Source organism: Typopeltis vanoorti, chromosome 2 (genome assembly GCF_054136105.1).
Source record: "Typopeltis vanoorti isolate ZY-2024b chromosome 2, IOZ_Tvanoo_1.0, whole genome shotgun sequence".
Taxonomy (NCBI): Eukaryota; Metazoa; Arthropoda; class Arachnida; order Uropygi; family Thelyphonidae; genus Typopeltis; species Typopeltis vanoorti.
Window position 1 is genome coordinate 38,882,126 of NC_143550.1, and position 27,433 is coordinate 38,909,558.

General features: G+C 34.2%; 1 protein-coding gene across 1 annotated transcript in view; it reads left to right on the forward strand.

Annotated features, from left to right (window-relative positions):
- Rpn5 (regulatory particle non-ATPase 5) overlaps window positions 1-21,460 on the forward strand; it is a 100,990-nt gene extending 79,530 nt beyond the window's left edge. Inside the window, exons 7-9 of the mRNA XM_090404413.1 lie at window positions 2,070-2,244; window positions 11,702-11,779; window positions 21,149-21,460. Coding sequence (XP_090260539.1) covers window positions 2,070-2,244; window positions 11,702-11,779; window positions 21,149-21,370 — 475 coding nt within the window. The 3' untranslated portion in view covers window positions 21,371-21,460. The remainder of the gene's footprint in view (window positions 1-2,069; window positions 2,245-11,701; window positions 11,780-21,148) is intronic.
- Window positions 21,461-27,433: the final 5,973 nt, after the last annotated feature.

Genomic DNA, 27,433 nt, shown 5'->3' on the forward strand with positions numbered 1-27,433 from the left:
ATTCGACATTGTTGCCTGAGAAACTAAATTCCACATTGTTCGTTCACACACTCATTTGCTTCACAGGTGCCTTTACACACAACTCATCTGCATCTGTCCTAATTCTTTAATTTTCCTGACTTTATACATCCACAATCTCAGTAAACAAAAGCTCTCTCTCTCAAGACACCTATTTCTGAATCCATTTAAGTGCAATCCATTAGTATTGTATAAATCTTTCCATCCATCAAACTCAGGCCATAGTTCCACAAACTGTACTTCATTCTTTCTGCACAACATGCATATTGATTCATTAGCTATCATCGCTCTCCTTGGTTTGCCTCTGTCATAGCGTTGCAGTAGACTTGCAAACTTTATCTTCTTGCTCTTTTTTGCTGCTTCCAACAGCTCTTTCACACCCTCTCTCCTACAATATTCTCCACCTCTTAGGTCATTGGTTCCAGCCAAAACAATCAATTCTCTTTCTACATCTGATATTATTTATTATTATTCTTTTCCTCCTCTTTTACCTTGTGGTGTCGAGGATTTTCTATTCACTTAACCATTACTGTAACGAGGATAAGGTGGTTAGCCCTATGCCTCCCAGTGTGTCCTATGTCTGTAGATGCGTGTGTTCATAGGCCAGTTTGCTTCTTTTAGGGGACAAAAAACCTGAGTTTCCAGGTGAAAAAAACCCTACCTCCATGTGAGACTGGCTAACTCACCTTTAGTCAAAAAAGACCAGATAATGATTCCTCACATTTCTGTGCTGACTGAGCTACGGAAGCTCGACAGCATTACTAATATTATTGATTTTTGCACCAGGGAAATAAGATTTTGTAGTGCTTTCATGAAGAACTCCTCTTATCATAGAATCATCGTAAATAATTATATGCTTATGCTCATTGTCTAGATTATTCTTAAAGTTTTCTTTTTCGCTTCGTACCTCTCTCTCTCTCTCTCTTTTTTTTTTTTTTTTTCGCAGTTCGACTGATCTCTTGCTGTTTCTGCTGCAGCCTTTCAATCTTACACTTTGTCATGTGAAGGACTATACACATAAGCATGCAATTTCTTTAATCAGGTCTACTATGTTCTCCTGAACTTCTGCCACTGCGCTTTCAGTATTATCACTGATATTTACATTTTATGATCTAGAATCAATTTCTATTCTATTATCATGTTTACCCTCCATGTTTACTTTCAAAACATTTATTTACATACTCTCTCTCTCACTCACCACTTTTGCTCTCCCAAAAATTTTACGCTGCACAGAATCGTGAAAATTTTGCTTGCCCAACAAAGGTGTTTTGGCCTCCATTGTTCTACTATGCATAGGTGCTATACCAGCAATGTATCTGATTTAAGGAAATGTAACGTTTTACTTGCATCTTAATAACACTTATAAAGCAATAAATACAATAAATTCATTTAGTATTATTGACAAAAATTTGAAAAAAAAAAAACTTTCAGTGGTGTTATGAATCAATGATGGTCTCCAAATATCCAAAAATAGAAAATAGTAAATCATACCATACTGTTTTGTGGTTTTTGGTTATAATTTTCTGCCTTGAACTTTAGCAACACTTGTTAACTTAATTTGCAGCATATTATTGATCAGTACTTGAAATTAGTATGGATTTCTTCACATAACGTACCTCTGGACAAATGCTGGAAGAGATTTTGGAGAAAACCTTAGACTTGCTCTATATATCTCTAGGACATTTAAATAAAAACTGAAAAGCATGTGATGCACTTTTCAGTTCATTATAATCCTTATATATTGCATCAGTAATGATTTCAAATTACTGTGGCATCCAACTTTATTGGACGATTCAGTTGGTAAATTATTCTTCAAATATCACTATTGGCAAATATTAATGCATACAAAATTATCATAAAAGGAATGAAGTTAATATGAATCTTAAGCTTGTTTATTCCTGAACAGATTTTGAAAAACTGGCTGAAAGCCCATTGAAGATTCCATTGTTTTTAAGTTTAATACACTGTTAAACTGTGTTGTATTTAGAATTTTTATATTTAAAACACTTAATTGTTGAGAAATTAATTTAATTTATTTTGCCATCCTCCAGAGATCTTCTTCAGTTATTCATTACTCCTGAATTAATCAATTGGAGAGGACTTTGTCAAGGTTATGAGAAAGAACTTCGTGAAGGCAGTCCTGAAAATTCTCCTACTGGCGTCTTTCAAAATAATGAAATGGGAAATAAATGTTGGCAGGATCTTAAAAGCAGAGTGGTTGAGCATGTAAGTTTTCAGCATATTCAGGAATTTTATCTTCTGATGATTTTTTTTCCCTATAAGAACTTTGATAGCTGAAATAATACACTTTAGTAAACTTTCATTTTGAGTTTGTACTAAAAACTGGTTATCTATGTATGGTAGTTACTTATAACAACCTTCTTACTACTAGCTTGTTACATAATCTTTAGTGGGCAGAGTTGATCAGAGTATAGTACAAATTCGAAACTCTGTGGCCAAATGTTGTGTAATTTACGTATTCCAGTTGTAATTCTTCTATATTTTTGGTAGCGATCATCCTGCAAAAGGTTGGGACTTAGTAGAGTCATCAATTTTACTGGACAAGAAGTTATCTTCTTTTTTCATCCTTCATCAAGTGAAGTATCATAACTAGGGTATTTAATAGTTAGCACAGTTGTGCTGACTATTCCATAATGCATAGCACACTTCCTTTTGGATATTTATATTACTCTGCACTCCGGGAAGGGTTATTAATCAGATGGATTTCATTCAACCTTTTATTGCGAAAAAGTGAAGGAATGTTCATAATAGGCATAGAATAATATAGGGATGCAAGAAAGCCTGATAGCATTAGGAGAAAGAAAAGATGAACACTAGTAGAGATAGAAGAAAAGGCCTCATCTTATTTATATCACCATTTAGCCAAAGACTGTCCTTTTCACTTTTTCATAGTCGCATGCAGCTTGAGTAGCCTAAAAATCAATTTGTAACCCAAATCCAAGACGATGGTTGTAAATCTTTTCTAAGTTAACTGCCTGGGATTGCTCTCCAGTCATCCTTGCAATTGACCATAACACCACAGAGATCTTAGTGGATGGAACAATGTTTTTTTTTTTTTTTTTTCCTCCACTTCTCCTAATAAGAATAGACATAATTTTATTTTTCTCAATGAACATCACATAACTATGTGATCTGGTCTGCACCAACTTGCCAAAAATTTGGTGTCTTCTAGAATTCTTCTTTCTAAATATAAAAATTGCCAGACTGAACAATAGAATTTTCATACAATAATGTTGTAAAGCATTTCTATATCATATTGTTGGTTTTCAAATCTATGTTTTTCCAGCAATGATATTTTACCTCATTAATTATACATCTCAATTTTTCTTTAGCCACTTGAGAAGTGTCTAAGTTTATGAATGTTCCATTCAGGAAAGCTTACATGGTGAACTATAAAGCAGGAAATTATGACCAGCTGAGGAGAATACTGAGTTCATTGCATTGGTATCAGTTGTTGGATGGGAAGAGTATGAGCATTGCATGGGAAGCATTTAAAAATACTTAAATGATGCAATATCAGAATGTGTCCTGAGAGTTTGAAGAATAAATATGAGGAGTCAAACGCACATGTAATCTTATCAAACAAGCAATTCATAAGTAAAGGATGATGTGGAAGAAATGCTGTGTGCACAAGGATGATGCCTGTTATGAAAGTTATTAGCAGCAGGCCAGAAGAGTCACAAGTGTTGTATTGAAAGCTAAGTCTGAGTATGAAAAGAAACTGGCTCTACAAGCTAAAGATAACCCCAATGAATTCTATTGATATGCTGCAAGTAAAAGGAAGAATGAATATGAATGAACTGTACTTGAATGCTGATGGTGTGAGGGTGACAGATGCAGAAGAGGTTGTTCAACTAATAAGTGCTCATTTTGATAAAAGCTATCAACCTGCTGTATGCAGCATTGCACTCAGGTGTATAAGAGGAGGTATTAGAGCTGTTGCACAAACTGAATAAGAATTTAGCAATGGGGACTGATGGGATATCAACATGGGTGCTAAAAGAGTTTCAGCTGAATTGGCTATTCCTTTAACCAGGCTATAATTTGAGTCTCAGAACAGGGAAGATTCTGCAGGAGTGGAATGAATGTAATCCCATTCCACAAATGGGTTGACAGAGAATCTCTACTTTGCAGTGAACAACTTGCTCACACTCTGTAATAATGTTACTATTGAACTAGACAAGGGAAATGGATACACCATTATACTTTTGGATTTTGGTAAGGTTTTTGACAGATTACAGCATGGAAAACTGTTGCATAAATTAAAGAATATGGGTTTGGAGTATATATGTGAGATATAAGGAGTATATGTAAGAAAGCTAAATACTGTGTTAAACTAGCTAAACAAAAGTCATGGGAGGATTTTGGCAAGAACGTAGAAAATCAATATCAAGAAGTTGGCAAAATATTCTGGAGGTTGTTGAAGAAGCTTAGAAATGGAGGAAAGAGTGCTGTAAAAGGAGTTAGAGATGATAAAGGTAACATGAAAATGGAAGAAAAAGATATCTTTGAAGTATGGAGTAATTACTTCGAAAAATTGCTAAATGAAACAAGCAGTGATGACAGCGCAGTGGTAAAAAACACTGACCAGGCATGCAGTCAGGAATACGTATCCATACTTGAAGTAGAAAAAGCTATCAAAGGCTAGAAATGTGGAAAGGCAGCAGGAGTAGATGATATTTGGCCAGAAATGCTGAAGTATGGTGGTATAAAAGTCGTACAGTGGCTGCACTGCATAGTTCAAAAGGCCTGGACAGAGGGACGAATTCCTGATGATTGGAGCAGAGCTCTCATAGTACCCATATATAAAAAGGGAAATAAAACTGAATGTGAGAATTACAGAGGTATTTCCCTACTGAGTGTTCCTGATAAGATTTATGCAAGTATATTTGAGAAACGGTTGAGAAGAATTGTGGAAGAAAAGCTTGGTGCTGGATTCAGGCCAAATAGAGGCTGTCAGGATCAAATCTTCACTTTACGACAAATAATAGAGAAATCAATGAAATATAACAAAGATCTGTATTTAAGTTTTGTCGATCTGGAAAAGGCATATTACAAGGTGCCAAGAGAGCAGCTATTCAATACGCTACAGTTATATGGTGTCATTATATCAAGCAATACTTAGTATTTATTTCAGTTGTCAGTCAGCAGTTAGAATTGAAGGAAGTACAGGAAGATTATCCTCTCTGTTATTCATTATCTATATGGATCACATTATGAAGGAAAGTAGTATTAAACATGATATCAAAATTGGAGATGTTAATGTCAGCTCTTTGCTTTATGCAGACGATGTTATACTTTGAAATAAATCCCTACAAGTCTGCAAGATTCCTTAACTAAATTGAATAACTATTGTAAGAGATATGGTATAAAGGTCAGCAATAAAAAGACAAAAACAATGAAAATAGATAGAATCATTGAAAATGTCAATTGCATTGTGAGCAGAGAACCTGTGGAACAAGTAAAACATTTCAGCTATTTAGGCACGATTTTTAGTGAAAATGGTAAATTAAATATGGAAATAGACAATGGAATCAACAAAGCTGGTATGGTAGGAAGTCAATTGAATAAATTCATATGGAATTAGAGAGAAATTAGTCGGAACACTAAATTAGCTGTATACAAAACAGTGTTCAAACCAGTTTTCACTTATGGATCTGAGAGCTGGTTTAGAAGTAAAACACTTGACCAAAGACTAGAGACTCGGTATTGTTGCACTACCGCGCAACGCTATTGTGCAGTTGAAAGGCGACATTTCACATAACCTTTCAGTGAATTATCGTTCGTCCTACTATAACCTTTCAGTGAACCTTCGTTTGGCCTACTAAAAATATATTACACACATGCAGTGTGTGTAATATATTTTTAGAAATGGAAGGAAATAACATACATTGCCAGCATATTTTGCTTTTTTATTTCAAAAAAGACAAACGAGCTGCAGAGGCCCATAAAAAATAATCAGCGTATATGGGGATGGTGCCTTAACAGAACGTGTATGCCAAAAGTGGTTTGCCAAATTCTGGAGATTTCGATGTCAGTGATGCGCTGATTGCCTGACCGAGGTTGATTCAAGTGTTGTGAAGGACATCATCGAGGCGATATCCTTCACAACTGCAGTACTGAACATATCCCATACAAGCGTTGAAAACCATTTGCACAAGCTGGGATATGTTTCAAAATTCAATGTTTGGGTGCCGCATGAACCAAATGAGGCCAATATGACTGCTCGCATATCCATCTGTGATTCGCTGCGACGTCGCCAAGAAAACGATCCGTTTTTGAAGTGGATGATTACGGGAGATAAAAAAAATGGCTCATATACGATAACGCAGTACGTAAAAGATCATGGGGGCACAAGAGCGAACCACTGCAAACAACCTCGAAAGCGGGATTGCACCCAAAGATCATGCTCTCTGTGTGGTGGGATTATAAAGGGTCCACTATGAGGTGTTACCGTCAGGCAGAATGATTGATTCAAGTGTCTATTACTCACAGTCAACGTGACTGGCCTGTGCAATTAGCACAAAACGTCCTGAATCGGCAAATCGGAAAGGAGTTGTCTTTCACCATGACAACGCCAGACTCCACACATCGTTAACAACCTGGAGTAAATTGTTACGTCTTGGTTGGAATGTTTTGCCGCATCTTCCATATTCACCGGGCCTGACACCTCCCGATTACCACTTATTCCGATTATTGCAGAATTCTCTGAATGCTAATGAAGAGGCTGTCAAAAGACACCTGGATCAGTTTTTTGCCAGTAAACCTCAGGAGTTTTATGAACGCGACATAATGAAGTTGGTGGACAGATAGCAAGAGGTCATTGATAAAGAGGGTCAGTATATGACTGACTAGTATGTATTATACATATTAAATAAAATGTGTTTCATTCCACTCTGAAAAACCGAACAAACTTGTTTGCCAACCCAATACTTAATTTTTCTGCATTGTTGATGAAATTGTTATTTCATGTACAGCATAAAAATTCCTTCTTCCTACAAAAAAAAAAAAAAAAAAGTTTTAGAATGCAAAAGGGCAAAGGATTAAAAACGTTAGTCTTGCTTGACTACGTTTTGAATTTTGACCAGGTCTGATAGAAACCTATTGACTAGGAGGAAGGTACTTATGTTAACATGGGGCTTTTTTAATGATGTTAGCAGCCTTTTGCCCACCTCAGTGCTCGAGGATGTATGGAACAGAGAGGAATGCTAGGCTTTGTTAAATGCTTCAGTAAGATCCAAAAAGAGTATTGCCATTGGGTGCTTTTTCATATCTAATTAGTGGAGTAGATTACTTATCAGAACAGATTAAATTCTGTTGATAACTTGGAAAGGATCTCGTAGTTAGTATTAGAGAAATGGGCCTCCAGCTGTCAATGAGAGTTATGATCTGTGTTATGTTTTGCAATGAGAATGGCATGCCTGGCTACAAATTCTCTTAGTATGTGACCTGTAGAGAGAGAGAAAGAAAGAAAGGAATTATAGAATATAATTAGAATGGGCATAATAAAATGCCAGGCCTTACATTAAAGTTGTATCTATAAGTTGCCTGGTCCTGGAGTTTCCCTTGTCTGGTATCCTCTATAAGCTGTCTTGAATACGAACAGGAAAAGTTTTAATGTTCCAAGAATCATAATTTCCTACATTGCTATTGTCTCCAAATAGATATTCATGGAAATGAATTAAGGTGAACTGTCTGTTCAAGAATGCAGCTGAAGCTGTCTGCTAAATGCTGCATTCTTATTTTAAAATTCCTTTTTTTCCACTTATTTTCTGCTTTTCCACTTTTATCACTATATATATCAACGATTCTGATGCATTCTATAATGCAGTGGTATCGTATACCACCATTTTTTGCTACAAACCAGCTCTCCCCCCCCCCCCCTCCCTCCAGGTCTTTTAACTTTCCTTTTGAGGAAAGCACACCCATTTGCTCATTGAATCTTGTGTTGTTTGACTACTTCTTTGAATTTTGACTATGGATTCTAGTTGAAGCAAGAGATTCTGGAGTTTGGTTGAAAAGATTGAGGGGAAATCTGGCTGATGGCTCCACGGTCTAGAACTACATATTCCATGCAGTGGAATTTAATTACGTTATAATTTGACATGTTGATATCAAAATGTTTGATATGAATTACTCTGTATATAAGAGAAGAGGAGATATAAATTGAATCAATCCTAGAACCAATACCTTAATTCATGTAAGTGTAAGCCTGAAGATTAGGGTTGTGAACTCTCCATATGTCTACAAGTTGAGCATTGTCAAGACATGCTTTTAATTATGCATATCCTGCTTTTTCACTTTTGGTGATCTCCTCCTATTTTGATTAATGTAGGGTGTACAATGCAGTCATTGTCTAACTGATCTGCTTGATGGAGCAGATCTGGTGGGAGATAATAAGAACTACTCTAGCCAAATCCAAAACTGCTAGTCCATACTTGTTTGTTTAATATCTAGGTAGATACCTGCTATTAGGATGCACATGAGAAGGAAATGGATTGGACATTGCATCAGAAGCCCTGGATCTTTCTCCATCCACATTCCTTAAAAGGCTATACATAGAGAGAGGTCTTGTCAGTTAACTAGCTTTAATCTAGGCAATTCCATTAATGAAAAATAAAAATAAATCCTTAGCCCACTTACAGCATTAATATGTTATAGGGTTACAACCGTTTTTTTTTTTTTTTTTTGTGGGTGGGAGTCACATAAAAAATTTTTTTATTTGCATATTTTTAGTTGCATTTCTCTTTTTTATAGATTGCTACTATGATAGCTCTCTTGCAGCCATGTAGGATTTGTCCTTCTGATAGGTCTTTCTAAATTTTGCAGAGTAGTCATTGTAAAAACTTTTGTATCTTTATATTTGAACACATTTCAGGTCAAATATCATCTTCTTCAGCTGCCTTCCTATTTCAGGTTTGTGATGACATTTTCTACCAGAGTCATGTGCTGATATCGATATAGGTATCCCCTTGAATATTTTCTGTCACTGCTAATCTCAGATTACAATCTTTCAAAGTTATATTCTACTTACACAAAATAGCTTTATCTTTAGGTTTTGTTCTCTTTATTAATCTAATTCCTTTTACAGTACATTTTATTCCATTTCTAACAGCCTTCTGAGCATTTTGCTATCTTTATGATATTTTTTTCTGTATTCTTGCCAGAATCTTCCCATGGCTTTTGTTTAACTACCTTTACATATATCTTAGATTTCTTAATTTGTCTTTGTATTCTTTGATAGTACTTTCTGATTTACTTGCAAACTTTTGATATGATTTCTTCTTTTCTAGGATTTGCTTTAACTTTTTATGTCTTTCAGGAAGTTGGTGTCTTTTTCTATCCTTGCAGCGAACTTCACTGCATGCCTTCTGGCTGAGTCATTCAATGTTTTCTTCCGATTTTTTTAAAAGATTATTATTAAGTTTTCAGTGTTTGGTTCTTGTCTTTCAACTCATTTTTTCTTGAATAATATTTGTATATTCATGTTTCCATTGCTAGTCAGCAGTTTGACTTTGATTGATTTCTTTTTAAACTTTTATTCTGCTGTATTTAAAAATAAATAAATTGAAAATCATGTGTAACAGTATTCTGAAAGTGTGGGTTTGGAATTCTGTTTAAATTAAACAAATCTTGAATTATTAAATTGAATTTATAGTATTCATTGGATATACATGCACCACTGCAGTTTGTGTATTATTTCCCTTTCTCATTATAGTGTTTGGCTTATTAGTGATTATTTCTAAGGTTATTAAACTTGAAATGGAACTACAAAAACAAATATAATTCAACTAATGTGTCCATAAAAGAAAAATATCAGAGATATTTTTATAGATTATCAGAGAGGTCTTGAAAACTAGTTCTGTAAAGAATCAAATTTATTAATTTATCTATAAAATAAATTTTTAAATCATTTTTATGCTTAAACAATACAACCACATGCTTTGTAGATTTTCAGAATAAATATTTGTCTGCTTTCCATCCAACAGGCTGCAGGTTTGAATTCCACTGTGGGCATGGGATTCCAACTATCCTTATTGGAGGCCTGAAGTGGCTTGAAAATGCTCCATGTTTTCTCTCCAGAGCAGGGTTTCTTGATACAAAAAATAAATAAATAATGAAAAAAAAAAAATCTTTAGCCCACCCACGGCATGAACATACTATATGTGTTTCCAAATAAACCTTTTGTTGTGGGAATCACATTTTCCATCCAACAGGCTGCAGGTTTGAATTCCACTGTGGGCATGGGATTCAAACTATCCTTCTTATTGGAGGCCTGAAGTGGCTTGAAAATGTTCCATGTTTTCTCTCCAGAGCAGGGTTTCTGGATACAAAAAATAAATAAATAATGAAAAAAAAAAGATCTTTAGTCCACCCACAGCATGAACGTACTATATGTGTTTCCAAATAAACCTTTTGTTGTGGGAATCGCATAATTCAAAGAACAGTGAGTGTTCTGGATAATTTTAAATATGTGGAACAGTTAGTGAAGTTTGTTTCTTGTCCATTTAGTATCATGAAGTTTAATCCATGCAATATTTAATAATTGTCATTATCTGTGAAAATTAAAATCGTTTAGATCTAAAAGTAAACAGTTTATTTACACATTCAGCAGTCATCAGTCAGTTCCTGAGCAAGTGCTATGTACCAGAGGTATGTTTTAAAGCATTATCAGTTGACAACTTCCAGCAGAGTTAATAATAAATTTCTGAGGAATGAATTTAAACAAAGTTTTATGCAATGATAAGTCATCTTTATGAAGCCTCTGAAATTTCTTTTAACAAATGTTCATGTTTATAACTGGTTCTGTATCACAGTCTTGTATTTCCGTCAAAGAATTCTATAATGAGTGGACACTCCATGCTGCACTAGTCAGGACTTGGATGACTCTAGAACCAGTATCCCAGACTTGAACTATGTTTTTTCTATACTTTCACCACCATCACAATAGCACTGTTGGAGCATTAACATGACATGATGGATACCTTTGGGTTGGTTGGAAAATGGGTTACCTTCAGAATAAAAGGGATTTTCAACTGAAGGCAGATTAACCAGTCTTGCTAATTATAGTGGAGGTGACAGAGTTTCTCTTCCAGGTTGCTTTTTTTTTCTTCCCATCCTGCTGACATATAACTGATTTGAAAGCATTTATTTGTGAACAGGACATATAATGGCTTACAGCATGCTCTGAATACAGGATGCAAGTTAAGGGATTAACTTGCACCCTGTATTTTCCTTCATCTGATGGTATGAAATATTTATGTTAATGTGAAATTCATTATGGTGGTGAAAAATTGATGCTTAATTGATTTCTCATAACTCATTCAATCAATCTTAGTCCATACAAGCCTACATTTGTTAGATTATCCGGCAACATTATTTTATAAGCAGGTGTAGAAAAAATATTACTTGGCATTCATTACCTCAAAGTATTTGTGTTCTTTTTTTTATGTAACACGATAATACCTCCATGGCTCATGTGAACTACATTAGTGTTAATAATTTAAAAAATTATAAGGTATGGGGAATACAGTTGTCTTAATTTTAGACTTATGGTGGTATTTCTCTTCAGGAGGCTTTGCTAGGAGTTATTACATTGTCCTTTTTATTATTTCATATTTATATTATTTTTAAAAGAGTTGAAATTAATTCTCTGTTTTAGAATATTCGAATTATGGCAAAGTATTACACTCGCATTATGCTGAAGAGAATGGCTGAACTTTTGGATTTAAGTGAAGAGGTAAGTGACTGATTTATTCAAGTAAAAAATATAACATGTCTTAAGCACTGCTAAAATAACAGTTATGGTCTGTAATTGAGTCTTAGAATTTTTGTACTCCTAATTATGTTTGTAAATTTATCATGGGTGACAAATCATAGTTTAGAATGTTGACAAAAGGTAGAAAAATGTAATTGTTTGGTAAGATTATTAATGAAAATGCAGTGGTAGAAGATAAGGAGAACAAAGAGGATGTAATTAATAAAAAAATAGTACGTTTATGTGGAGTCCTTTACAGGACAAAGCGTGAACTTGAATGATGGAGAAATATCAGGTAGTTGGTAGTGCTAAGAAGAGAAAGAAAGAAAAGAGGTGCAAGGTAAAAAAAAATGCACGAGAAAGAGAGTAAGGAGCAAGTTTGTGGTGATACTATGGATCAGAGAAGTACTTAATGAAAGCATAACTAAATCTTGTTTCACTGGTGCCAAAATTAATATTAGAGAGGCTGTTAGGATGAAAAATGTAAGTGAAATGGCTGATTTTTTTTGGCAACCATAGATGACTTGAAAGGTCAAAAGTATGATTATGAGAGAAAATAGGAAAGAGTTATTGAGAGAAGTGAAAAAGAAGAGTGAGAGAAAACAGTCAGCAAATTAAATAATGCATGGGTTGTGCAGAAGGAATGGGGTGAAGTTCATATGCCTGTAGATTAAATTCGATAGATGGACAGAATTAAAGGCTGATGGGTTGCATTTAAATGGATTTGAAATTAGGTGTCTCGAGAAAGCATTGTTCATTGAGAGTGTGGAGTGTGTAGTCAGTCAAACTAGAGCTATTGCAGGGGGTGTGGGGGGGTATGTAGGAACCCATGAGGATGACCTGAAAATGAAGAATCTAGTGTCTCTCAGGTAACAAAGTTGAATGGGGTAATTTGTTGCAAGGTGCAAAAGTAGTTGGTGTACCTAAAAGGATACTGCAGTTATTTATATATATACACTAATGCCAGAAGCATTGTGACTATAAAGAGGAAGGGATTTTTGTAATTCTTTGGTGCAACCTTGCCATTAGAGAGACCTGGTTGGCAGGAGGTGATGTAGTTACAGAGTAGAATGTGAGGAATATAGTATTTCCAAGGAGGATAGCATAAGATGGCAGGGAGGGGGATACTGTTGAAACAGATGAATTACAGCCAAAAAGAGTAAGAAGTCACCATGAAGAGAGAAATGTAGGAGTGCATTTGAGGCAATCTGGTGTGAAATAGTGTGAAATATAGGACAAAATATACAGTTGGTTGTTATCATAGGCTGGGGTGGAGGGGTTGCAAGCAAAGATGTAGATAACATGCATTGGCAAATTAGCATGATGAGCGTGGTTTGAGTAATTTTTATGGGGATACCAACTATGGTGACAGACTGAAAGGAGGAAAGAACCTATGGCAGGAAGGAAATATAATTTATTCACCTCTTAAGAGATAATTACCTGAAATAGCATGTAATGAAACAGACTCTCAGGTGGCATTGCCACTTAAACATAATGAGAGAGAAAAGGTTACTAAACCAGTGTTCTTTGTTAGGATGGCAGGAAAAAGACCCAGAGGAAGAAACCAAAATATAGGTGGATTGATACAGTAAAAAGTGTCTTACAAGACAGAAATATAAGATCTGATAATGTTGGACTGTTGACAGATAACAGGCTAATCTGGAAGAAAATTGTTGATAGGAATTTTGTAGTGATGTAACTTTTCATGTAGTACTATCATAAGATCCTGTACACTCCCTGAGGGTGTCAGGAATTTGATGATGATGATGATGGAACAAACTCAGGGTTTGGAAGTGCTGGATTATGTGATAACATCAGAGAATCATAACCAAGGTAAACACATTGCTTCAGTTGAGGGGAGTGGCCATTCAGTCTTGATTTGGGAGGTTACCAAATGTGAAATTTGCAGTTAAGAAAGGGCTATTATGGAACTGCAAGTCAGGTAATTATGAAAAGCTTAGGAGGCAACTCAGAGCATTGACATAGCATAAGAATCAAGGGGAAGGATGTTAGCAGTTCATTCTGGGTGATTAAAGGGTATCTGAAGGCAGTAGTATCACTGTATGTGTATATATACACATGCAGTCTGATACTGCTTCCTTCAAATCCAGAGTTTGGAGGATGAGTATTATCATTAAGTAGTAGCTGCAAAAAAAGAAAGAATATGTTGTGGATGATAAATTAGGAGAAAGGTGAACAAGAAGCATCACAAGGTAATGATGAGAAAGATGACCATGATAGGGAAGCCAAAAAATGACATTATGACAGGAAGTTAGCTGAGCAGGCCAAAGGAAATCACAAAGAGTTCAGTGAGTGAAAGGAAGAATGACTGTGAAAATGATAACTTTAATGAGTGCTGATGTAGGAGATAATAGAAACAGATGAAATAGTTACTGAGTAACCATTTTGCATGTATTCAATTATCCCAGTGATGATATTGCCATGACAAATGTGAGAGGAACTGATGTTGGGATAGAGGTTGATGAATTTCAAGTACTTAGAACATTGCAGAAACTCATTGCAAATACTGCCATGACATTAGGTGGGATATTAGCCTTCATTTTACAAGAATTTGCAAAGGAATTTGTATTATCTCTGACTAGGCTATTTAACTTAAGCCTCTTGTAAAAGTCCCAAAGGGGTGGCAGGAGGGAAACAATTTTGGTGCATGAAGGAGGCTCCAAGACGGAGGTAGTGAATTATAGACTAATCAGTATTTTTGGAGTCCTGTTAAAGGTGTTGGAGAGCTTGTTAAAGACATAATTCAGGAATGGGTGGATAAGAATATGATATGCAATGGGTGACAGTATGGTTTTGTAAAGTGTAGGTCATGTCTTAATAATTTACTTACTTTTAATAATAGTGACAGTTGAGTTGGGTAAAGGGAATAACTACTAAATGATACAGCTGGATTTTGCAAAGGCATTTGACAGGATATCACATGGAACTCTGTTACATAATTTGGAGCAAATGGGAAAGGATTTGAAGTTAGTGATATGGCTACAAGGTTGACTGAAGGTCAAATACAAAAAAAAAATAGCATATATGTGGATGGGCTGATGATTAGTGATCGTTGGATGCACTATTGGACACCATGCTTAGATTTGTTGGGAAGAGGAAAAATAAAATATAAAAATCAATAAAATTAACAAGAGAAAGCTAATTAACTGGCCTTAAATGAAATAAAAGAGGGAGTAAGATGAATCAAACTACCAGATCTTAGCTGCATAATGGTGTTCAAATTAATTTGAACGTGTGCACCTTGAAGTTGCATCAGAAATAAAATAATTAAAGGAAACACTGACAAGAGGGTTTTAAAAAAATATGGAAAATCTGTGACATTCCATATAAAAAATAGCACTAAAAATGCTGCTTTTTTTTTAAAAAAAAGAAAAAAGGAATTTGGTATTATTAAATTCAAGACCAAGAATTTATATGCAGAACTAATCTTAGATGGTAGCAATTTAAACAGAAAGGTTGATTCAATACAGGCAAAATGCATTTGAATTAATAATGATAAGGAAATAACTAAGGAAGACCGCCATATTTATGTCATAACAGTGGTTTATGGCCACTATTATGATAAGACTGGGAGAAAAATCTGGAGGACCATGATGTTATTAGGTTCTTGTACACTTGAATATAAATTAATATTAATCTGTCTGAATGTCTCTTAGCTATGGTCAATCAAATATGTGAACAAGAGCATGTCAACATGTAAACGATGAGCACATGCTGACAACTAATTTGAAAAATTGGAATTCAGCATAATACTTTATTTGTTGTTACCATGTTAATCTTTTACTGTCTGTAAGATGTTTAATGTTTAACATTAACAAATGTAGTCATAGTTAATTGTTACCCTTTTTCCAGTTTGTCATATGAACAAATGTTGCACAAAATAACATAAAAACTAACGTAAAATGTACTGAATGTAGAAATGTAGGGTGTTCAATAAAATAAAGCTTTGCTTATTGTTGTGTATGTAACTGATCTTCCTGGGCAAACAGGAAGATCAGTTACCATCCACCTGGAATAACATAATAATGCATTCACTACTATTATTATGGCAAGTCAGGACTGGCAAACCACTCTTTGGACACCCCATCACACAGGATTAGATGGAAGAAAACTAATGTGCTATTTAGAAATCGTTACAGATCTGAAAGGTTATTTTTTGAGTCAACCATAGCTTTGAAGAATTCTCTTAACCTGAATAAACATAGTTACATTAATTTGCCAAAAATTTGGGAGACTTTGTTATCTTAAGAGCTGTATTTTTCCCCACATAGCTGTATTTTTTTTTTTTTTTTTTTTTTTTTTTATTTTTTTTTTTTACAACATTAGAGGGCGCAAAATAGGACTTTAGATTTTTTGTCTATTACAATTGCATTGTTTCACCTAGTCACTGTCGCATATACAAGCTGTGCTGTGCTCTGATGATGCTGATCTGAAATTCGGCAAAAGATGAGCAGTTAATAAAACATCTTTTGATAAAATTGTTTGGTGTTGTTAATACCACTAAAAATTAGTCATGCTTATTGTTTTATACAAAAAGTCACAAAGAACTACCTTTGAGTTCAGAGATACTATTAGTAAAATGTACTGATTGTGTGTTTGCTAAAAGTAGTAAAAAAAATATTGACCTGACAAAAGCAAAATATTTATTTCAGTTATATTAATAACATTGGTTGTTCTTCAGTTGTAACTATTTTAAAAGACAGAAAAAAAAAAATTGTGATATAGTCATAATGCATTTCAAACTGATGAGACCAACCTTTTCTGGTGGGGTGGGAATGGTGCTCATCATAGAATTTTTATTGCAAGTGAGGAAACAAAGGTTCTAAGGATTGTCCAACCCTACTACTTGGTGGGGATTCTTCGGGAAGATTGTAAGATATAAGGTGGTGGTTTAGCCAAGTGCCTCATGTTTAGTTTCTTTATCAGCCTCTGTTGAAAGGATGTAGACAAAATTTCTGATTGCTATAGCATGTCTGCATTGAATGGCTTGGTGGTTTCTTCATGGCACATTTATATAGGAATAGTTGTGTATAAATTAAAAATTTCATGAATTGGAAACACATGCAGTTGCTAAGTGTAATAACAGTGATCAACATAATATAAAAGTTCATTCCTAAGATTTCAACTCTGATTGAAGCTTCTTTTGTAAATGTCAAGATTAGTTTGATTGTGGATGTCTATATAAGCAAAAACATCATTAGTGGAAGGCTGCCTGTCTTCCATAACTTCACAGCCTTCTGCAATTAACTGATAAACTAATATTCCTTCTATGACTATTAAATTATTTCAGGAAATTGCAACGTATACTAAATATTAATTAAAAGAAAACTTTAATCAATACTTCCTATATTTCAGCAATGTTACATTGTTAATGGCTGTATTGGTGAAATCGGATGTAGTATTTGTGTACGGATATCCTGATATTAGCTGTCCTGCCTGTTTTGGCCAAATTAACATTCCATTGATTCAGCAGAAGAAATTTGAGTAAAGTGGGTTTAAATATTTGATTGTAATAATGCTTTTGAGAGATTTTTTGTTTCTTTTAAACAGACTGCTAGAATGTATCACAGTTTGGTAGATGTTTTTTATTTGTTTTCACTTTTATAGTTCCTTGTTTACAAACTGCAGTTTTAATTTTCCATTTTAGTTTATGCTTCTACCATCTTGAATTGTAGTTGTGTTATTTTTCATTTTTAATCTTGCTGAATTTTAACAGTTGACATTGTCACTTAACATAAAGTGAGAACTAACTGTAAAATGATCCTTTGTCAAGCAATGATTATCTTATCTGTTGATTCCTTCCCTTATACATTCTACCAAGAACTGGATGATCTTTAACATCTATCATAGTGGCTGTTATTCTGGCTAGATTAGAGAGAAATGCAGACTTTCATGTTATCTTTAGCAAGTGCAATTAACTGTAAGGAATTTTTGAACTTTTGTTATTCACAAAATATCGTGGGTCTTTCATTAGAACTTTTTGTTCCTCAGACTACAAGTTAATAATAATCACACATCATTCCTATACTTGGAAGAGGTTAAAAAAAAAAAAACCTGCTTTTAACACCAGCTAGACATTATTAGTGTGCAAAGTTTCATTATTTGCATTACTCTTTATTTGACACTGAGTATTTTCTTGACATTAAATTTGATAATCTAAATATTTTTTGCAACAGTATATCTATGTGCATTGAAGTATATCTATGTGCAAATCTGAAAACAAACCCCAACTCAACATCACCAGAGTTAAAGATCGGTACTATCAACGTAAGAAGCCTGAATGGCAAAGAAATGGAGCTAGCCGAGGAATTAGATAAGTACCAGATCGACATAATAGGGGTGACTGAAACAAAAAAGACCAAAACTGGTGAGATCTTTCTGAGCAATAAATACAAAATGTTATATTCAGGCAATGACAATCAAGGAAAAGGAGGAGTAGCCATAGTATTCAACACAAAATACGAGGCTAATCTTCTTGAATGGCAGTCAGTCTCAAGTAGAGTAATGTGGGCAAATATGAGAATGGGGAACTGGACAATGAGACTTATTTGTGCCTATGGTCCCACAGAAGGTTCTACTAAGGTAGAAGTGGAGGAATTTTTTGAGGCTTTAGAAAAAGCAACTGACACAATGAAAAAGGAAAAGTTGGTCCTTGTTGGGGATCTAAATAGTAGAGTAGGAAATGATTGTGAGACATACAAAAATATTTTGGGAAAATTTGGAGAAAAGAGCAAAGCTAATAATAATGGCAAATATCTGTTGGATTTCTGCTCAGGACATGGACTGGTTATTACTAACACCATGTTCCAACATAAAAATGTGCACAAATTCACATGGAGAGAAGAGGCTAGGAATAAAAAAAGTCTCATAAAAAATCTCATCAATGTTATTGTTGATAGTGATGTTTTCTCCCTGGTGCAGGACACCAGAGTGTACAGAGGATTTGAAATTGGAAGTGATCACTATTTAGTCTTGAGCAGGATAAAATTGAATTTCATATTGAAAAGAATAACATGTAAGAAAGTTTTAAAGCGAATAAAAGTTGAGCAGCTCTCAGATGTGAACTGTAGACTAAAATACAGAAATATTATTGAAAAGAAAATGAAAGAGTTTGAGAACAGGAATCAAACCTTGGAGATTCAGTGGCAAACTCTGAAGGAAACATTGATTGATTCTGCCAGAGAGGCATGTGGTGAGGTTGTGTGCAAGGATAAAAAAATCAGAACTCCCTGGTGGATACAGGAAGTTAAAGAGGCAGTGAAGGAAAAGAAGAAAGCATATCAAAAGTTCCTGGCAAATAAGTCAGCTTTTACTCTTACAGAATACAGAGACAAATGTAAGAAAGCTAAACAGTGTGTAAAACTAGCTAAACAAAAGTCATGGGAGGACTTTGGTAGGAATATAGAAAATAAATATCAAGAAGGTGGCAAAATATTCTGGAGGTTGTTGAAGAAGCTTAAGAATGGAGGAAAGAGTGCTGTAAAAGGAATTAGAGATGATAAAGGTGAAATGAAAACAGGAGAAAAAGATATCCTTGAAGTATGGAGTAATTACTTTGAAAAACTGCTAAATGAAACAAGCAGTGATGACAGCACAGTGATAAAAAACACTGAGCAGGCATGCAGTCAGGAATACATATCCATACTTTAAGTAGAAAAAGCCATCAAAGGCTTGAAATGTGGAAAGGCAGCAGGAGTAGATGATATTCGACCAGAAATGCTGAAGTATGGTGGTATAAGAGTCTTACAGTGGCTGCACTGCATAGTTCAGAAAGCCTGGACAGAGGGACAAATTCCCGATGATTGGAGTAGAGCTCTCATAGTACCCATATATAAAAAGGGAAATAAAACTGAATGTGAGAATTACAGAGGTATTTCCCTACTGAGTGTTCTGGCAAGATCTATGCAAGTATACTTGAGAAACGGTTGAGAAGAATTGTGGAAGAAAAGCTTGGTGAAGAACAAGCTGGATTCAGGCCAAATAGAGGCTGTCATGATCAGATCTTCACTTTACGACAAATAGTCGAGAAAGCATGGGAATATAACAAAGATCTGTATTTAAGTTTTGTCGATTTGGAAAAGGCATATGACAAGGTGCCAAGAGAGAAGCTATTCAATATGCTGAAGTTATATGGTGTCAATGGGGCATTATATCAAGCAATACTTAGTCTTTATTTGAGTTGTGAGTCAGCAGTTAGAATTGAAGGAAGTACAGGAAGATGGTTTAATGTTAAATCTGGTGTGAGACAAGGATGTACATTATCCCCTCTGTTATTCATTATCTATATGGATCACATTATGAAGGAATGTGGTATTAAACCTGATATCAAAATTGGAGATGTTAATGTCAGCTCTTTGCTTTATGCAGATGATGTTATACTTCTAAATAAATCCGCTACAAGTCTGCAAGATTCTCTGACTAAATTGAATAGCTGTTGTAATAGATATGGTATGAAGGTCAGCAATAAAAAGACAAAGACAATGAAAATAGGCAGAATCATTGAAAATGTCAACTGTGTTGTGAATGGAGAACCTGTGGAACAAGTAAAACATTTCAGCTACTTAGGCACAATTTTTACTGATGATGGTAAACTAAATATAGAAATAGCCAACAGAATCAGCAAAGCTGGTATGGTGGGAAGTCAATTGAATAAATTCATATGGAATAAGAAAGAAATTAGTCGGAACACTAAATTAGCTGTATACAAGACTGTGTTCAAACCAATTTTAACTTATGGATCTGAGAGCTGGGTCAGAAGTAAAACACTTAACCAAAGACTAGAGACCGCAGATATGAGAGTCCTGAGAAAGATTATGGGAGTGAACAGATGGCATCAATGGCAATATCATATTAAAAATGAGGATATTAGGAAAGAACTTGACATTGTCAGCATCAAGGAATGCATTAGTAGAGCTAATCTCAGATGGTATGGTCACTTAAATAGAATGGGAGAGGAAAGATTAGCAAAACAAGTGTTCTCTGCCAGGTTGGCAGGAAAACGACCCAGAGGAAGACCAAGATATAGGTGGATTGATACGGTACAAAGTGCCTTAGACGATAGAAATATAAGATCTGATAATGTTGGAGTCTTGACAAGTAACAGACTGATTTGGAGGAAAATTGTAGATAGGAAGTTAGTAATGATGTAATTTTTTCATGTAGTACTGTCATATCCTGTACACCCCTTGAGGGTACATGGCAGGAATTTGATGATGATTATGTATATCTATGTATGTTGAGTGGATGTATGAGTTATGATTAATGAAAGTTACTCTGTATATAAGTTTTTGAATATACTTTCTTTCAACATAAATTTATTTCTACTTGCAGGAAACTGAAGAAGTCCTCTCTACACTAGTGGTAAATAAAACTGTGTGGGCTAAGGTAGATCGTCTTGATGGTGTAATTAGTTTCTCTCAGCAAAAAGATCCAAATGAAGTTTTAAATGATTGGTCTCATAACATAAATTCCCTCATGCAGCTTGTTAGCAAAACTACTCATCTTATTAACAAAGAAGAAATGGTGCATAAACATCTTTATTCAGAAACATAAGTGTCTAGTACTGTTTTTTCAGATTCGCTACTGTTATCTAAAGCCTTTTTTGTATTATTCATCAATGTAAATAATCTGTTGTATTCCTGATGGTTTTTCTTTCATTTATTTTTAGAACACACACACACACATATGTAAACTCCCACTGAATATCCTTTAAAATAACATTAATGCTGATAAGGCTTTGATTGGGACTTTTCAGTGATATATTCATAGAGATGGAGTTTCACTATAGTGAGAGTTGACTGTATATTGACTAATCATACATTTTGCTTCTTTCTAACAAAACTTCAGATATAGTAGAGGCTGACAGATGTCTGAAGCCATGCTTTTTATGGTGGTGAGTGCATGCTCACATGCACTCCCCTGTTTTAATTAAGAGCAGTTGTGGAAAATCCTATCCTTCTCCTCTGTCTAGGACGGGTTGAGTCCCCTCCTAATGAGAGGTTACTGGTGTATTAATGCAGCCAGTTGTGGAAAAACTGCTTGTATATACAATACTGGATTATTATTATTATTATTATTATTATTTTATGATGCAAACTGAAGTAATCTTAAAGGAAAAACCATATAACCACAACTTAGACTAGTCAAAGCAGCTTGTAACCAAAAGAAAAATATCAAAATTTTTAGCAGTACAGTAGTGGGGAAACAAACGTAAATTTTCTGCTGTCTGTAGACCAGTACTTTTCTATCCTTTTGTCTTGTAACCTTTTTCCAACATCATTTGAGGCATGTGACATTTCAGTTCATGCTTATCAGCCATACATGATTCATTTTCTAAGAATTTCTTTTTCCTGGGTTTTCTACTTTTCCAGCTTTCACATATTTATATCACCTATGATGTACCAGGTAGAAACTTGTGTTATGTCTGTCTCATCCTTCATGAAGCAGGCACACTCATTTTGAAATTATTTATTGGGTGCTGAATTTCATTATTTTTTGTAGGATTTTCATGTAAATTAGATGTTTTTGAACTGTTTGAGTGGTGTGTATAGTTTCATAGAAACTGTCACATGTAATGTTAACTTATTTCATATAATTTAAAAAAAAAAAAGAGTGATGCAATTTGATACCTGTGTTTATAAGTAATTGAGCATCTCCTTTTCCAGTTTTCAGGAAATGGTTTTGATAAGTTTAAAAAAAAGCATGGAAAGTGATAAATAATAATAAACATATAAACAATTACTTAAGTATGTGTTTCTGAAAACATAATACAAACTCTCAGCCAAAGTATTTTCTTCTAACTTGATCTGAAAACTCAATACATTAAATCCATGTACATACATACATGGGTACAACTATATGCACATAAAATCCATTCAAACATTCATTGTTTTCTTAAAAAAAATTATGACAAAGTAATGGTTTGAAATTACTAAAAAAAAATGTTATATGAAAACATAGACTTACAGATTTCAGGCTTGTTTTGGCTTTATGATCAATTTGCATTAGTTTAAAATTTCAGAATATACTCCCATCTTCAGCACTAGTTAATAAAGTGAAAACAGTACAAAGGAAGAGAAACATTAAAAAATAAAGAAAATGAATGTGACATTACAGTAAGATTACTTATTATTTATCTATGAATGTGGTTTATATCTGATAGGTCGCATATCAAAGCTTGTTTAATCTCTAAAGGATAAGTAAACAACTTGATTTACTGGTTGTCCTTGTTTGTATTCATGCTGTTATTTCTTATTGCTAAATAGTATGACTGTTGTAATTTTTTCGTGTAATTTATTTGCATGTGTTATTTTTATGCTTTTTCTAATACCAATAGTGTTTATTTTAACTGTTAATTTTTACAGTTATCTTTTTGAACATGATTAAGTAATCTGGAATGAGATTCTACATTTTTTGTGTATTTCTCTTGTAAGTCTTATGAACATCAAGGAAATTAGTGTTCCACCATGTGAGATATCATTTGATTCACACTAAAATCTGTACCTCAATTTTATAAGCTGTGAATTCTAATGTCAAACAAGACTGCTGTTTTCTCATTCTCTCTGTTACAACATAACTATTAAAGATGATAAATGCCATTTTTCAACATAGAAAATATGTATAACTTTAAAGTTGTCAAGAAAACACACAGTAAAAAAAAAAAAAGAGTACAAGGTATTTGAAATAGAAAGTACCTATGTAGTTGAGTTGGATAAGAAAGATTATTCCATTAAAAAGAAAAATGTGTATTAAAGTTTTGAAACGAACCAGTGTCAAACACCTCTGAGATTGAACCCTAGGCTCAAATATACAAATATATTTGTATAACTCTGTTTATATATTTGAAGCTTGAATGTAATTCAATGCAAAATTCCAAGGCAACATTCAGTAATTCGGACTGGAAATAGTGTTGAAATGTATGCAAAAATTGAAAAATAAGAACTGTATGGTGGGCATAGAAAAAACTTAAAGGGTAGTCCATGAGCAAAAATCTGAATGCTTTTAGAGAACAGAGAGAGAAATGTAGAACTACTTTATGTGTAAAGGTATCTAAATGACAAGTATAGGATAGATTTTAGAAATAATATACAAGATAATTATCCTGAATGTGGCAAAATGTTTTGAAAGCTATTAAGAAAGATAAGAAATGGAAGAAATATTACAGCAAAATGCATCAAAGATCACAAAGGTAGGTGGTCTAAAAACTGAAGAAAAATATATTCTGGATGTCTGGAGTAATTACTCTGAAAAAAAATTATTAAATGAGTTAAAAGAACTGTGAATGAAAGGAAATGTGATGTATTTTAATACTATAGGTATAATATAAGGAAGAAAAAGCCATTCAGAAACCTGACATGTGGAAAGACAGCTGGAGTGTGGACAGCATGGTATTTCAACACGAAATGGTGATATAATCCTTTCTTTTAGTGTTGCACAGTGATCAGCATTCGTTTTAGAAATTATGTCTTAATTTCCTGGCATGACCTCTAGTGAAAAAAAAAAAAAAATACAGATAAAATTACAAATTAATTATTTAGAAACTACATCAAAGCTAAATTCTATTTAAGGTAACATGAGAGAAACATTCTTTCTTATAGATAGTTTTCTTACAGTAACAATGATGTCTTATTTTTAACATTACAATTGTTATATTAGATTTAGGATTCTGGATTATCTACAGTCCTGTTTATAGTTAACTCTTGGGGAGAAAGGTTCTGTAGGTAGAATATGTGCCTTCTATATGCTTGGGATTTTTAGGCCATCATCATCATTATTGTTCAAATTAGGGTGGTTGATAAGAATCTCACAGGCTTCCTTAAATTTGCGTTCATAGCATGTTTTGGTAAGCAACTGGTGAGCAACATAGCATGTTGATGTAAGCAACTGGTGCTTTTCCAGTCAATTCTATGTAAAGTTCAGAGCATGATCAGAAGGGCCAGCTTCACCATAGTTATTATATTTAATGTGTCGTTTATGTTCCTTTTGTCTGATAGGAATCATGCATCCTGTTTCCCCTATACATGGTAGATTACAAGTGCAATAAATATGGTATACTCCAGGGTGGGCTAGCGGAGGGAGTGAGTCTTTGGATGAGTTGAGTAAGCTTTTTAATTTTGCAGGTTTAAAGGTGGCTTTGAGGTTGTATTTCTGTAGTATTCTGTTTATTTTATCTGATGTCCCTTTAATGTAAGGAATGGTTATAGTTTTATTGTAGTCTGGTTTATCTTTCTTTTTTATTGAGGTCTAGTAGAGAATTTTGTTAATAGGTTTTTGGCTGTAACCATTTTTCAGAAGAGTATTGCTGATAACTTTAAATTTGTCTTTCAGCGCTTGTTCATTGGAGCAGATCTTCAAAGCCCTGTTTTTTAGAATATTAATGGCACCTAGTTTTTGTGTTGGGTGGTTGTAGGAGTTTGTGTATATATTGGCCAGTATGTGTCGGTTTCCAGTAAACAGTGTTCTGGATTAAAATTTAGCTTTGATGTAGTTTCTAAATAATTAAATGAAGGAAATACTCCCAGAAGGAAGACATGTGACAAGTGCATCTAGAAATGGAAGTGTGTTCTGTTTTTCCATCTCAATTGTGAACTGTTTGTGTTGTTTGTTTAGGTGGCTAAGGAAAGTGTCTGGCGGCCATGGGACCAGCATATGGAAGGCACATATTCTACCCACGGAACCTTTCTCCCCAAAAGTTAACTATAAACCGTACTGTAGATAATCCAGAATCCTAAATCTAACATAACAATTGTAATGTTAAAAATAAGACATCATTGTTACTGTAAGAAAACCATCTATAAGAAAGAATGTTTCTCTCATGTTATCTTAAATAGAATTTAGCTTTGATGTAGTTTCTAAATAATTAATTTGTAATTTTATCTGTATTTTTTTTTTCACCAGAGGTCATGCCAGTAGAATAACCGGTGATCAAATCATTTTTTCTTTAGCTTACTGTGTGAAATGTAACTCAGCTTGTCCTTGTATATTTGTATATACTCCAGATGATGACCTTCATATGAAGGTCGAAATGTTGGGAAATTAAAATAGTTATTTATAACATGGTTGTAAAGTCCATAATTTCTAAAATGGTGATATAAATTTTGCATTGGCTCTGTAATTAAGAATTGGACTTGATTGATTTCACAGCGTAGTCATTGCAATTATCTGAGATTCATCCTCAGTTTAAAGATTGAATCTCATTTGATTAGTACTTTCCTCTTTTATTGTTTCTAAAGATAGATGCAAGGAGCTGTAAATCCTACTGTTATAGAGGAGTAGTTACCACTCGTCAGTGTCATGTTCCCATCCCATTTTGGACAAATGTTTTCTAGCAGACTCCAATATGCATTTAATCCTTAAGTGGTCTTGTTTTACTTACATAGTTATTAGTACCCCATGATATACAACTTACATAACTTCATCCCAGTCTTTGCAGTCATTAAAATATAGTAATTTACACTCACTCCACTCAATCAGTAATGATAGTGTCCTTGGATTCAAACAAGGAATAATTACATGGACTATCTTTTAATTATATGGTTTGAATCCTGCCCAAGACATGGAAAATCTTTATAAAGTGTTTTTTTTTTTTGAAAATCAAAGGTGCATTATCTGGAATTATGCAAGGGATGGTAAGGTTTTTCATCTTACAAAAAAAATAAAAAAAATAAAATAAAACTTTGTTTGCTTACACTTGGATAAAGGATGAAACAAAATTTATTAAAGTGACAAAGTGTCCAGAACACACAATTATGAGCTTTAAAAGCTGTCTTCATAGTTGCATTATTAATTCCCCCCCCCCCCCTAAATAAAAGTAATAAATAAAACTACACATACCAGCCACTAAATTAGAAACCTTTATGAAGACGTACGTAAAAATGTCAGTGTATTTGCAAAGTAATTGGTCGCATGTTCTAGGCAACTATTTAAGAATTTTGCTGAGTAGTAATCAGTAGTGTTGATTACAGTGGGAAAAATAAATGATCTTGCAGAGTTCAATGAAGGTTTTATTATGGGTGCCCATCTGGCTGGAGCCATGATTTTGAAAACAGCAGAGCTGACGGGTTTCTCAAAGGTGAGATATCCCAGGTGTTTAATCAGTGGGGAAAAAACTCGCATTGCTTGGCTAAGAAGTGTAGCTGTGGTCCTAAGACAATCTCTCAGGAATGAGATCATCATCTGAGAAGGCTTATACAGACAAACAGAGCTTTCTGTGTGCAGCAATTGACCAAAGTATTTAATGAAAGTTGTTGCCGACCCACATCTCACCAAACTATGTGCAGGGAATTCAAGAGGATCAGTATTGGCAGTCGCATGCCTATACAGAAACCACTGATTTCTGCAAAGAACCAGAAAGTTTGTCTACAACAGTGTCAAGAACACTGTGACTGGACACTGGAAAAAAGTCCTGGTCCGATGAGTCACAATACACTTTGTTCTGTACTGATGGTACGCAGAGAGTTTGGTGGTAACCCCATGAAGCAATAAACTCAGCTTGCCTTCTAAGCACAACTGAAGGTGGTGTCATTGTGTGGGGGTCTGTTCTGTTGGTGTAGAATGGGTCCCCTGATATTGCTGGAAGGTCGAGTGTCCTCCAAGGAATATCTGAACGTTGTTGCT